This window comes from Carcharhinus amblyrhynchos, chromosome 6 (assembly GCF_965287045.1).
Source record: "Carcharhinus amblyrhynchos chromosome 6, sCarAmb.v2.hapA, whole genome shotgun sequence".
Taxonomy (NCBI): domain Eukaryota; kingdom Metazoa; phylum Chordata; class Chondrichthyes; order Carcharhiniformes; family Carcharhinidae; genus Carcharhinus; species Carcharhinus amblyrhynchos.
In genome coordinates, this window is record NC_137329.1 from 123,496,166 (window position 1) to 123,508,759 (window position 12,594).

At 47.4% G+C, this 12,594-nt stretch overlaps 1 protein-coding gene across 1 annotated transcript in view; it reads left to right on the plus strand.

The window, feature by feature from the left end:
- LOC145344302 (plakophilin-2-like) overlaps positions 1-12,594 on the plus strand; it is a 55,038-nt gene that overhangs the window by 6,534 nt on the left and 35,910 nt on the right. The window contains exons 2-4 of the mRNA XM_080191389.1: positions 237-337; positions 4,767-5,602; positions 10,740-10,878. Coding sequence (XP_080047515.1) covers positions 237-337; positions 4,767-5,602; positions 10,740-10,878 — 1,076 coding nt within the window. The remainder of the gene's footprint in view (positions 1-236; positions 338-4,766; positions 5,603-10,739; positions 10,879-12,594) is intronic.

The following is a 12,594-nucleotide window of genomic DNA, read 5'->3' on the forward strand; positions in this document are numbered from 1 at the left end:
GTGTGTGTCAGTGTCAGTGAGTGTTTGTGTGTGTCAGTGTCAGTGTGTGTTTGTGAGTGTGTGTGTGGGTGAGTGTGAGTTGTATGAGTGTGTGTAAGTGTGTCTAATGTGTGTGTGTGTGTGTGTGTGTGTGTGTGTGTGTGTGTGTGTGTGTGTGTGTGTGTGTGTGTGTGTGTGTGTATGTTTGTGTGTGTATTATGGTGATGGAATTGCTAATGGTCCCATTTTATTTCTAGTTCGGACCCTCAGTGCTCCCGATTACACCAGCTCAATGACAACTATCCAGTTTGAATATCCTACACTGCCGCTGCCAGGGACACAATATGCTTATACCAAGGTACGTCACTGCTGAATGATCACCGCTCACAGAGGGAAGCTTATTCCACTGGTCAGTGAGTCTGGGGCAAAGGGACACAACCTTCAAGTCCAAGCATCCTGGAGTTTGTTTTAATGTACCTTCACACCCACACGGCTTGTTACCCTCTGGGAAATGCTGGGGGGAGTGATGAAAGGATCTCTGCACTGATTAGCAGCCTGTGAAACTACGTGGTACCACTATTTCCAAAAATTGCCCCCATAATATACCTGTTACCATTTAGAAAGCACTTTATACCAATTGCTTAGATAGCAAGTGACGTTTCCCCTTTCTCTCCCAAGTCTCAGAGTCTGAGTTGTGTTCAAATCCCTCTCTGATTTTGAACTTCCCTAACACTGGAGCCATCTCCACTCCTACAATCTGTAGAAATCTCTGTGACTCTGACTCTGGCCTCCTGAATTTTAATCCCTGCACCAATGGGGGCCTCACCTTCAGTCGCCATAGTCCTAAACTCAGGAATTCTCTCCTGAAACTTTCCCTCTTTGAAAATGATCCTTAAAACTAAGCTCTTTGCCCAAATCCTTGGTCACCTGACTTACTCTCACTTTATGTGGCTCAGTGTCTGATCAATTGGGCTAGTGGGCTGACGGATGGCAGATGGAGTTTAATTTAGATAAACGTGAGGTGATGCATTTTGGTAGATTGAACCAGGGCAGGCCTTACTCAGTCAATGGTAGGGCACTGGGGAGATTCCCAGGACAAAAAGATCTAGGGGTACAGGTTCAAAACCCCTTGAAAGTGGAGTCACAGGTGGACAGAGTGGTGAAGAAGGCATTCGGCATGCTTGGTTTCGTTGGTCAGAACATTGAATACAGGAGTTGGGACGCCTTGTTGAAGTTGTGCAAGACATTGGTAAGGCCACACTTGGAATACTGTGTACAGTTCTGGTCACCCTATTATAGAAAGGATATTATTAAACTAGAAAGAGTACAGAAAAGATTTTTTAGGATGCTACCGGGACTTGATGGTTTGAGTTATAAGGAGAGGTTGGATAGACTGGGACTTTTTTCTCTGGAGCGTAGAAAGCTGAGGAGTGATCTTATAGAGGTTTATAAAATAACAAAGGGCATAGATCAGCTAGATAGTCAATAACTTTCCCCGAAGGTAGGGGAGTCTAAAACTAGAGGGCATCGGTTTAAGATGAGAGGGGAGAGATACAAAAGTGTCCAGAGGGGCAATTTTTTCACACTGAGGGCAGTGAGTGTCTGGAACAAGCTGCCAGAGATAGCAGTAGAGGTGGGTACAATTTTGTTTTTTGAAAAGCGTTTAGACAGTTACATGGGTATGATGGGTATCGAGGGATATGGGCCAAATGTGGGCAATTGGGACTAGCTTAGTGGTTAAAACAAAGGGCTGGCATGGACAAATTGGGCCGAAGGGCCTGTTTCCATGCTGTAAACCTCAATAGAACCATAGAATCCCTGCAGTGCAGAACGAGGCCACTTGGCCCATTGGGTCTACACCAACCACAATCCCACCCAGATCCTATTTCCGTAACCCCTCATGTTTACCCTGCTAATCCCCCTGACACTAGGGTTAATATAGCATGGCCAATCGGTGTAATCTGCACATCTTTAGACTGTGGGAGGAAACCGGAGCACCCGGAAGAAACCAACGCAGACACGGGGAGAATGTGCAAACTCCACACAGACAGAGGCTGGAATCGAACCCAGGTCCCTGGCGCCGTGAGGCAGCAGTGCTAACCACTGTGCCATTGAGCCCACCTTGATGTTATTTCATAACTGCTCCTGTATAGAACCCTTGGATGGTTTGCTGAGTTAAGGTGCTATATAAATGCAAGTTGTTTGTTTGGATCTTTTGTTGCTCTTTCTCTCCCTCTCTGGGCAGATTTGTTTAAGATGGCAGTCCTTTGATCATTCAGTCCTTTCTCCATCCACTTTCCTTAAAGTCCTCAATTATTTAAATCAGAGGAGGCTGAGACATTAATCTTTATGGACTGAATATGAGCTAACTGAACTGCCCAACTGAGGTTGTGATATGAGCTCTGATATAGAGCGAAGGCTGTATGTAATGTTGGTGAAGGGGATTTGCAGTCCTGGGTTTCTCCCAGATAGATTCTCCCTATCTATCTTATCGAATCCTTTCAGCACCTCCATCAGATCACCCCTCAACATCGAAACAAGTGAGAATATAAGCCAAGTTGACCCAAAGTATGGAGGGGCCCATATACAGAGAGATCAGATTTTCACAGTGACTTCATTGCAGTGTTAATGTAAGTCTGCTTGTGACACTAATAATAAATAAACTTTAAAAATTGGGGAAGTTATGGTGGATCCTTGATTAGACTGAGCACTGTGAGCAGTTCTGGTCTCCATATCATGAGTTTGATCCTGGGTATGGAGGGATTTTTTGATGAGTGAGGTTGAGTAGGTTGAGGCTGTCCTCATTGGTGTTTAGAAGAGTGAGAGGCAACCTTACTGAGACATATTGGATTCTCAGAGGGCTTGACAGAGTCGATGCTGAGAGGCTGTTTCCCCGTGTGGGAGAGTCTGGGACCAGAGGGCAGAATCTCAGAGTGAGGGGGGTCACCCATTGAAGACAGAGATAAGGAAGAATTTCTTCGCTCAGAAGGGAATTCTTTACCACAGAGGGCTGGAGAGGCTGGTTTGTTTTATTCAAGACTGAGATAAACAGATTTTTAATCAGTAAGGGAACCAAGGGTGATGGGGATAAGACGGGAAAGTGGAGTTGAGGGTTATCACATCAGATCAATCATGATCTCATTGAATGGGGGAGCAGACTCGATGGTCTACTTCTGTTCCCATCTGCTGGCATCGCCACATCATGACTTACAAATGAACCAGTGTTAATTAGCAATCAATCAAAGCAATAGCTACCATTTTCCTTTGGGTTTTGTTACCAGATTAGCTGATAGTCAGTCTCCTTCGATTTGTGCACATCACTTTGAAACACTTGCTTCTCCCGCTGACAGGGGAGAGAGCTGTGCTCTGAAAATCACAGTCAGCCCTGTCAGGGTGAGGATGGAGTGGGTCAGTTCACCCATTGAATCTCACCTCTTCTCCAATGACAAGGGAGGGCTGCCCTACCAAGAGAGAGCAAGTAGTCTGGCTCTGTGTTTCGAAGAGTGAGGGGTGACCTGACTCAAACACATCAGACCCTGAGGGGATTTGACAGGGTAGAGGATGAGACGTTTACACTCGTGGGAGAGTCTGGAACAAGGGGACATCGCTGCGAGGTAAAGGGACAGTCGTTTAAAACTGAGATGCGTAGAAATTTCTTTTTGCAGAAAGTGATGAGTCTCTGGAATTCTCTGCCCCAAAGGGTGCTGGAGGCTGGATCATTGGAAGTAGGAGGTGGATAAACATTTGATAGATTGAGGAATGGAGGGCGATGGGGGAAATGGCCCAGAGATGGAGCTGAGACTGGCATCGATGATAGTGTTGGATGAAGGAACAGGTTTGAAGGGTCTGGTGGCCACCCCTGCTTCTATTTCTTGTGTTGACAGACGGAGTTAAAATTCTCCACAATAAGTTGAATCTCTAAAAATGCCAAGGAAAGCAAGGGAGCACAGATTGCAGAACAAAAGGTCTACCTGCTGAGTTTCTCCAGCATTTCCTGTTCTTGTTTCAGATTCCAGCACCTGCCGTATTTTGATTTTATCCCAATATTTATTCCCATCCATAGTTCCTTGAGAAGGTCTTCCCTTACTTAAAATATTCTTTTTTATTTTTGGCCCATCTGTTGTTTGTGTTTTGTGAGCTTTTTTATAAATTCATTTATGGAATGTGACGTCGCTGGCAAGACCAATATTTATTGCCCATCCCTAATTGCCCTTGAGAAGGTGGTGGTGAGCTGCCTTCTTGAACCACGGAAGTCCATGTGGTGTAGGTATAACGTCATTGTTGTTCGGGAGGGAGCTTCAGGGACTTGACCCAGCAACAGGGTAGGAACGGCCCATATATTCCCAAGTCAGGACGATGAGTGATTAGAGGGGAACCTCCAGGTGGTGGTGTTCCCAAATATCTGCAGCTCTTGTCCTTCTGGATGGTAATGGTGTGGTTTGGAAGGTGCTGCCTAAGGAACCTTGATGAGTTCCTGCAGTGGGTCTTGTGCACACACGGCCACCGCTGTTCATCAGTGGCTGAGGGGGTGAATGTTTGTGGAAGGGGGGTAGTAATCAAACGGGGCTGCTTAGTCCTGGATGGGGTTGAGCTTCTTGAGTGTTGTTGGAGCTACACTCATCCAGGCAAGTGGAGAGTATTCCATTACACTCCTGACTTATGCCTTGTAGATGATGGACAGTCAGGGAATGAGTTACTCACCACAGGATTCCTAGCCTTTGACCTGCCTTGGAAGCAGTATTTATATGATAAGGGTAATAAACTGGCTTTCTTTTGCCTTTTGACAGAGCCGAGAGCTTAAGAGTTACACAATGAATCCAATACTAGGAAATGGGACAGCACGGTTCTCATCAGGCACTAGTCGATTCTTGTCCCAGGGTCTGCAGAGCAAAACAATGAAACCAGTTTGTCGCATCGAGATTTCCCCCGAAAACAGCCCAGTTCTGCCTCGCACTCGCCCGTGGATGGAATCCAGGTTTTCCAGAAGAGGCACGGTGGGGAGAGATCCCGCAATATCCTACAGTCGGCGTGCCACCTTCGCTGAGAAAAGGTTGGGCAGTCGGATGGGCACCGCGAGGCCTCTGCTGCACAGCAACGCGAGGGTCGCCGTACCCGAGGTGGCTGCCACTCCCCGGCCGACGTCCATCACCAGGTCCTTGTCTCAGACGTCCCAGAAGCACGTCGTCATCGTGAGCCAGGAACCCCGGTCCGCCGGGAGTGAGGCTGCCGAGAGTTTCCCGACCAGCCCCGTCGTAAACTTCCGACCGGGGCTCAGTCAGAGCATGTCGAGAATCTACGAGGGCGACCACTCCCAGGCCTTGGACCGGCGACCAGAGGTGGTCGCTTCCAGTTACCACGGCATTTCTCACAAGAGACAGTCCCAGACAGTGAACAGGTACAACTGGAACCAGATATCTTACCAAACTCGTTATTCTGCCGCCAGCAACGCTGTGGTCAATCAGGAGTTAACGCCAATGGAAGGCCCGACAGCCGAGGCCCAGGTTGAGCCTGAGGCCCAGGCCCAGGCTCAGGCTCAGGAAGCACAGGCCCAAGACAACTATCAGGACTCCACTTACCAGGAAAACTATGGATCGCAGGGAATGCTTGGCAGCCTTACTGAAAGGTAACTAGTGCCAATGGGGAGGGAGTACACTGACAAGTAAGGCCAGTTTAATCGCCTGACAGTTTCCACAAGCATTCTTGCTAAATCTGAAGCAGTATTGGCTATTTCCTCTTCCAATTTTAGGAGGAAGGTTCCAGCGGAATTTTCTCTTATTTCTGAATACGGGAACTAATAATTCCATAGCCTGAGTGGGAGTTATGATACTGGGATGATATTAGGGATAAATGGGATGTGTCGCGGGAAGCTGGACTTGTTTTCTTTAGATCAAAAAAAATAGAAAATCTATGTGTTCCAGATTGAGTGGTTTAGTGCCATACTGGTTAGTACTGCTGCCTCACAGCGCCAGGGACCCGGGTTCGATTCCTGACTTGGGTCACTGTCTGTGTGGAGTTTGCACCTTCTCCCCGTCTCTGCGTGGGTTTCCTACAGATGTTCCGGTTTCCTCCCACAGTCCAAAAAAACGTGTAGGTTAGGGTCATCGGCCGTACTAAATTCTCCCTCCATGTCCCCGAGCAGGTGCCGGAGTGTGGCCACGAGTGGATTTTCACAGTAACTTTATTGCAGTGTTAATGTAAGCCCTAATTGTGACGCTAATAAGCTTTCAATAAGGAGAGACTGTTTCCTGTGGCAGGAGGGATGGTGATTAGAGGGCAAAGGTTGAAGATAAAAGAACAAGAAAAGGAATGAGAAGAGTTCATTTCAGTTGAGGGGTTGTTACAATTGGAAGGTGCTGCCTGAAAGAGTGGTGGAAGCAGATTTAACAAGAGCACCCAAAAGGGAATTGGAGAAATACCTGAACAGGGTAAATTTGGAAGATTATAGGGAACATAGAACGTAGAACACCACAGCACAAACAGGCCCTTCAGACCACAAGTTGCACCGATCACATCCATACCTACCAGGCCATAGAACTATCTGTAACTCCCAATCCCACTAAATCCCATGTACTCATCCAGAAGTCTTTTAAAAGACCCCAGTGAGTTCGCCTCTACCACCACCGACAGCAGCCGATTCCACTCACTCACCACCCTCTGAGTGAAAAACTTACCCCTGACATCTCCTCTGTACTTGCTCCCCAGCACCTTAAACCTGTGTCCTCTCGTAGCGACCATTCCAGCCCTGGGAAATAGCCTCTGAGAATCCACCCTATCTATTCCTCTCAACATCTTATAAACCGCACTGTCGGAGGGTCAGTGCCAAGGGAGCGCTGCACTGTCAGAGGGTCAGTGCCGAGGGAGCGCCGCACTGTCGGAGGGTCAGTGCCGAGGGAGCGCCGCGCTGTCGGAGGGTCAGTGCCGAGGGAGCTCCGCACTGTCGGAGGGTCAGTGCCGAGGGAGCTCCGCACTGTCGGAGGGTCAGTGCCGAGGGAGCGCCGTGCTGTCGGAGGGTCAGTGCCGAGGGAGTGCCGCGCTGTCGGAGGGTCAGTGCCGAGGGAGTGCCGCGCTGTCGGAGGGTCAGTGCCGAGGGAGCGCCGCGCTGTCGGAGGGTCAGTGCCAAGGGAGCGCCGCACTGTCGGAGGGTCAGTGCCGAGGGAGCGCCGCACTGTCGGAGGGTCAGTACAGGTAACATTTGAAGAGCTGGGAATGTTCTGGCCAATATTAAATTGCGATCGATCTCACTGAAATCTGATCGTTATATCGCTGTTAGTGGCGCTTGTTAAATTCAGTCATTGGGCTGCTTTTTCTACACATTGCAGAGCATATTTGATTTGATTTGTGAAAAATATTATAATATTGTAATTCCTTGCCGTTTTGGGCAGAGCAGGAGCCCACACCAAGCTGTGATACAACCAGAAAGAATACTTTCTGTGGTGCATCTGTAAAAGTTAGTGAGAGTCGTAGCGGAAATGCCAAATTTCCAGACATTCAGACACCCTTAAAACTTTGCAACTCCATTTGAAAATGGAAACCTCGCGAATGCTGCTTCCTGTTACATCACAAGCAAACGTTTGCAAATGCAACAGCAAACATCAGGGTGTTTGATTTTCACCCTGTGCACGTTTTAAGGTTCGTTGTGGTCTCTGACAACAGATACCACATGATAAAGTTAAGGATTAACATATTCCTTCGGAGATCAGGTGGGATTTTCAATCAGTGAAGCTTGTCTTCGAATGTTTCATTGTTGTGTGTTCAGTGGGTCCCACGATGAGGTCCTGAGTCACATTTGCTTGAACATTAACTGTTTATTGATAACGTTTCGTAGAATCATAGAACCCTACAGTGCAGAAAGAGGCCCTTCGGCCCATCGAGTCTGAACCGAACACAATCCCATCCAGGCCCTACCCCCATATCCCTACATATTATACCCACTAATCCTTCTAACCTACACATCTCTAGACATTAAGGGGCAATTTTTTTAGCACGGCCAATCAACCTAACCCCCACATCTTTGGACTGTGGGAGGAAACCGGAACTTCCGGAGGAAACCCACGCAGACACGAGGAGAATGTGCAAACTCCACACAGACAGTGACCCGAGCCAGGAATCGAACCCAGGACCCTGGAGCTGTGAAGCAGCAGTGCTAACCCACTGTGCTACCGCGCCGCCAATTTAACTGCGTACACATACGTAGAGGGTACAGCCCAAGTAATACGGTAACTCCATGCTCGCTTCATAAGATATAGGAGCAGAATTAGACCATGCAGCTCACTGAGTCCGCTCCCTATTCGATCGTGGCTGATATGCTCCCCATCCCCATTTTCCTGCCTTCTCCCCGCCCATAACCCTCCAACCCATTACCAATTAAAAATCTGTCCGACCCCTCCTTAAATTTACTCACTGTCCCAGCATCCACCACACTTTAGGGTAGCGAATTCCACAGATTCACAACCCCTTTGGGAGAAGTAGTTTCTCCTCAACTCTGTTTTAAATTTGCTGCCCCTTATCCTAAGACTGTGACCTCTCGTCCTAGAATACCCCACTGCGGAAGCATCCACCCCACTTTATCCATGCCTCTTATTGTCTTGTATACGTCAACTTGATCTCTGCTCATTCTTCTCAACTGCAGAGAGTGTCGGCCTAAACTGTTCAATCTCTCTTCATACAACAAATCCTTCATCTCTGGATCAATCTAGTGAACCTCCTTTGAGCTGCTTCCAATCTTTCCTCAAATAAAGGGACCAGAGCTGTGCACAATACTCCAGGTGCGGTCTCACCAATGCCTTATATAGTTGCAGCAATAATTCCTTCCCTTTATGTTCTAACCCTTTAGCTTCTACACTGATCTGTCTCCAGCCCACAATTGACTCCAGTCTCAGTCTCTTTCTATCAGTTTCCCAATTCCATATTAACCCTGTCTATGCTGATTATCCTTATTACATTTTTTTTCCCAGCAGGACCAACATGTTGTATGTTCCTGGGGTGGTACGGTGATCAGCACTGCTGCCTCACAGCGCCAGGGACCCGGGTTCGATTCCCGGCTTGGGTCACTGTGTGGTGTTTGCATGTTCTCCCCATGTCTGCGTGGGTTTCCCCTCACATTCTGAAAGACGTGCTGGTTAGGGTGCATTGACCTGAACAGGTGCCAGAGTGCGGCGACTGAGGGAATTTCACAGGAGCTTCATTGCAGTGTTAATATAAGCCTTACTTGTGACTAATAAATAGACTTCAAAAAAAAAGATATCCTCCAACCCAGTTTCCTGCCCCGTACAGGAGGTTGGTGCTGTTGTCCTCATTGTTGTGCACCCGTTGTGATACCCATCTCTCCCTCACTCGCTCTGCCCATCTCCACTTTGCTTTTATTCTTTCCCTGTCCTAGGAAGGTGTTAATTTTGAGATATTCTTTAAATGAAACATTCTCACCTTTCTCCCCTCAGAAGAGCAGTCAGTGATGAGTAATAAACGGTGTGGCCCTGTCAGCAAAGCCCAAACCCCACAAATTAATCTTTAAAAAGATCGAAACAGAGTTTCCTCTCGTTATAGAGACTCAAACAGCACGGAAAAGGCCATTCAGCTCAAGGGGTCTGCACCAACAATATCTCACACTGAACTCACACTATTTCAATTTTCTTCTAAATCCTTGAATGTTTCAAGTTTATTATTTTATTTACTTATTAGTGTCGCAAGTAGGCTTACATTAACACTGCAATGAAGTTACTGTGAAAATCCCCTAGTCGCCACACTCCGGGTACACTGAGGGAGAACTTAGCATGGCCAATCATGGTGATTGGACTATAAGCAAAAGGAAGCCTTTCTTTAATTGCACAGGACCATGGTGAGACCGCACCTGGAGCAACTGTAGAACCATAGACTCCCTACGGTGCAGAAAGAGACCATCCAGCCAACGCCAACTCTCCAAAAGAGCATTCCACCCAGGCCACCCCCTCAGGATAAGAGGCCGATCATTTAAGAGTGATTGGAGGAGGAATTCCTTCACTCAGAGGAGGAATCCTCACTCTCAGAAAGCGGTGATGCTCCATTAACAAACGTATCTAAGGCTGGGGTACTCAGAGATTTGGTCTCTCGGGGAATCACTGGGTGCGGGGATCGAGCAGGGGAGTGGAGCTGAGACGCGAGATCAACCATTATTGTATTGAATGGCGGAGCAGGCTCGAGGGGCGTATGGTTCACTCCTACTCTTATTTCCTGTGTGCTTGATGGATATTGCGATTGCAAAATCAGCCTTCATGTCTAAACAGTCACTCAGTCAATGGGGGAGCGAGGTGTCAGTGTGTCGGGTGATTGAAATGTAATATCATGGAGTGGGGCAATGTTGGGGATGCTACTGTTACTGATGGTTGCCCATTTCCATTCTAATTCGCCTTAATTGAGTGTTAATGTAGGCGGGCACAGTGGTTAGCGCTGCTGCCTCACAGTGCCAGGGACCAGGGTTCAATTCCGGCTTGGGTCACTGTCTTTGTAGAGTCTGCACATTCTCCCCGTGTCTCCATGGGTTTCTTCCAGGTGCTCTGGTTTCCACCCACAGTCCAAAAGTCGCGCTGGTTAGGTACATTGGCTGTGCTAAATTCTCCCTCAGTGTACCCGAGCAGGTGCAGGAGCGTGGCGACTAGGGGATTTTCACAGCGACTTCATTGTTGTGTTAATGTAAGCCTGCTTGTGACACTAACAAATAAATGTTAAATCTTAAAACAATACTTAATGCTGTCCGCGTTCTAATATAAGTGATTTTTTTTTATCAGTCTGAGTGGAGATGATGATGGTGAGTGGACAATGGAGACTGCGGTGAGTGCCCTGACTCACGATAACATCGATTACGTTTTATACGGGGCTAATTTCATCCAACACGAATGCTACCAAAGACCGGATGCAAAGAAAGAGGTAACGCAGATTTCACCTTACTTCTCAGAGAGAATCTGATGGTGTCCAAATGGTCTAAACTGATGAAAAAATCGCCTTGTTTTTGCAAAGAGTTTACATTTCCTGTCTCGCCAGTTGACTTGCTTTCAAACCGTTTATTGTTTTTGATATTCACTCTTACAGACAGGGTCAGGTTCCTGGGTTCACTAAGGGAATAGTGTGGGAAGGTGGCACTGAGGTCAAAGTTTAGCCATGAACTTGTCGAGTGGAGAACGAGTCCTGGATCAGTACCTGGAACTTTGATGTTGTGGCCATTTCAGAGACATGGATAGAGCAGGGACAGGAATGGTTGTTGCAGGTTCCGGGGTTCAAATGCTTCAGTCGGAGTAGAGAAGGAGGGAGAAGGGGGGGAGGGGTAGCATTATTAGTCAAGGACTGTATCACAGTGTCAGAGAGGAAGTTTGATGAGGACTTGTCTGTTGAGGTAGTATGGGCTGAGATTAGAAATAGGAGAGGAGAGGTCACCCTGTTGGGAGTCTTTTATAGACCTCCTAAAAGTTCTAGAGAGGTTGAGGAAAGGATTGCAGAGACAATCCTGGATAGGAGTGAAAGTAATAGGGTAATTGTTATGGGGGACTTTAACTTTACTAATATTGATTGGAATAGCTATAGCTCTAGCTCATTAGAGGGGTCAGTTTTTGTACAAAGCATGCAGGAAGGTTTTTTGACTCAGAATGTAGATAGACCAACTAGAGGTGAGGCTATATTGGATTTGGTGCTGGGAAATGAGCCAGACCAGGTGTTAGACTTGGAAGTTGGTGTGCATTTTGGTGATAGTGACCACAATTCGGTTACGTTCACCTTAGTGATGGAAAGGGATAGACTGGAACCTCGGGACAGTAGTTTTAGCTGGGGGAAGGGTAATTATGAGGCTATTAGGAAGCATAGGTTGGACTAGGAGACTACAGGGGCTGGGAATGTCCGAAATGTGGAGTTTTTTCAAGGAGCAGCTACTGCGAGTCCTTGATATGTATGCCCCTGTCAGGCAAGGAGGAAATGGTCGAGCAAGGGAACCGTGGTGCACTAAAAAAGTTGTTTTGCTGGTTAAAAGGAAAAAGGAGGCTTATGTCAGGATGAGACTTGAGGGCTCAGGTAGTGCACTAGAAAGCTTTAGATTGGCTAGGAGGGAGTTAAAGAGCGAGTTAAGAAGAGCTAAAAGAGGACACGAGAAGACTTTAGCTGATAGGATTAAGGAGAATCCTAAGGCGTTCTATAGATATGTTAAGAACAGAAGATTGGTTAGGGCAAGATTAGGGCCAGTTAGAGACAGCAGTGGGAAGTTATGTGTGGAACCGGAAGAGATTGGAGAGGCATTGAACCAATATTTCTCTTCGGTGTTCACGCAGGGGGACATGAATGTAGCTGTGGAGGACACTGGGGTGCAGGGGTGTAAAATAGAAAGTATTGCAGTTGAAACCGGGGATGTGCTGGATATTCTAGAGGGCTTGAAAATAGGTAAGTCCCCTGGTCCGGATGGGATTTACCCTAGGATTCTCTGGGAGGCTAGAGAGGTGATTGCAGAGCCTCTGGCTCTGATCTTCAGGTCGTCGTTGGTCACAGGTATAGTGCCAGAGGATTGGAGGATAGCGAATGTTGTCCCATTGTTTAAGAAGGGGAACAGAGACTTCCCTGGGAATTATAGACTGGTGAGTCTTACTTTTGTTGTGGGCAAAGTTT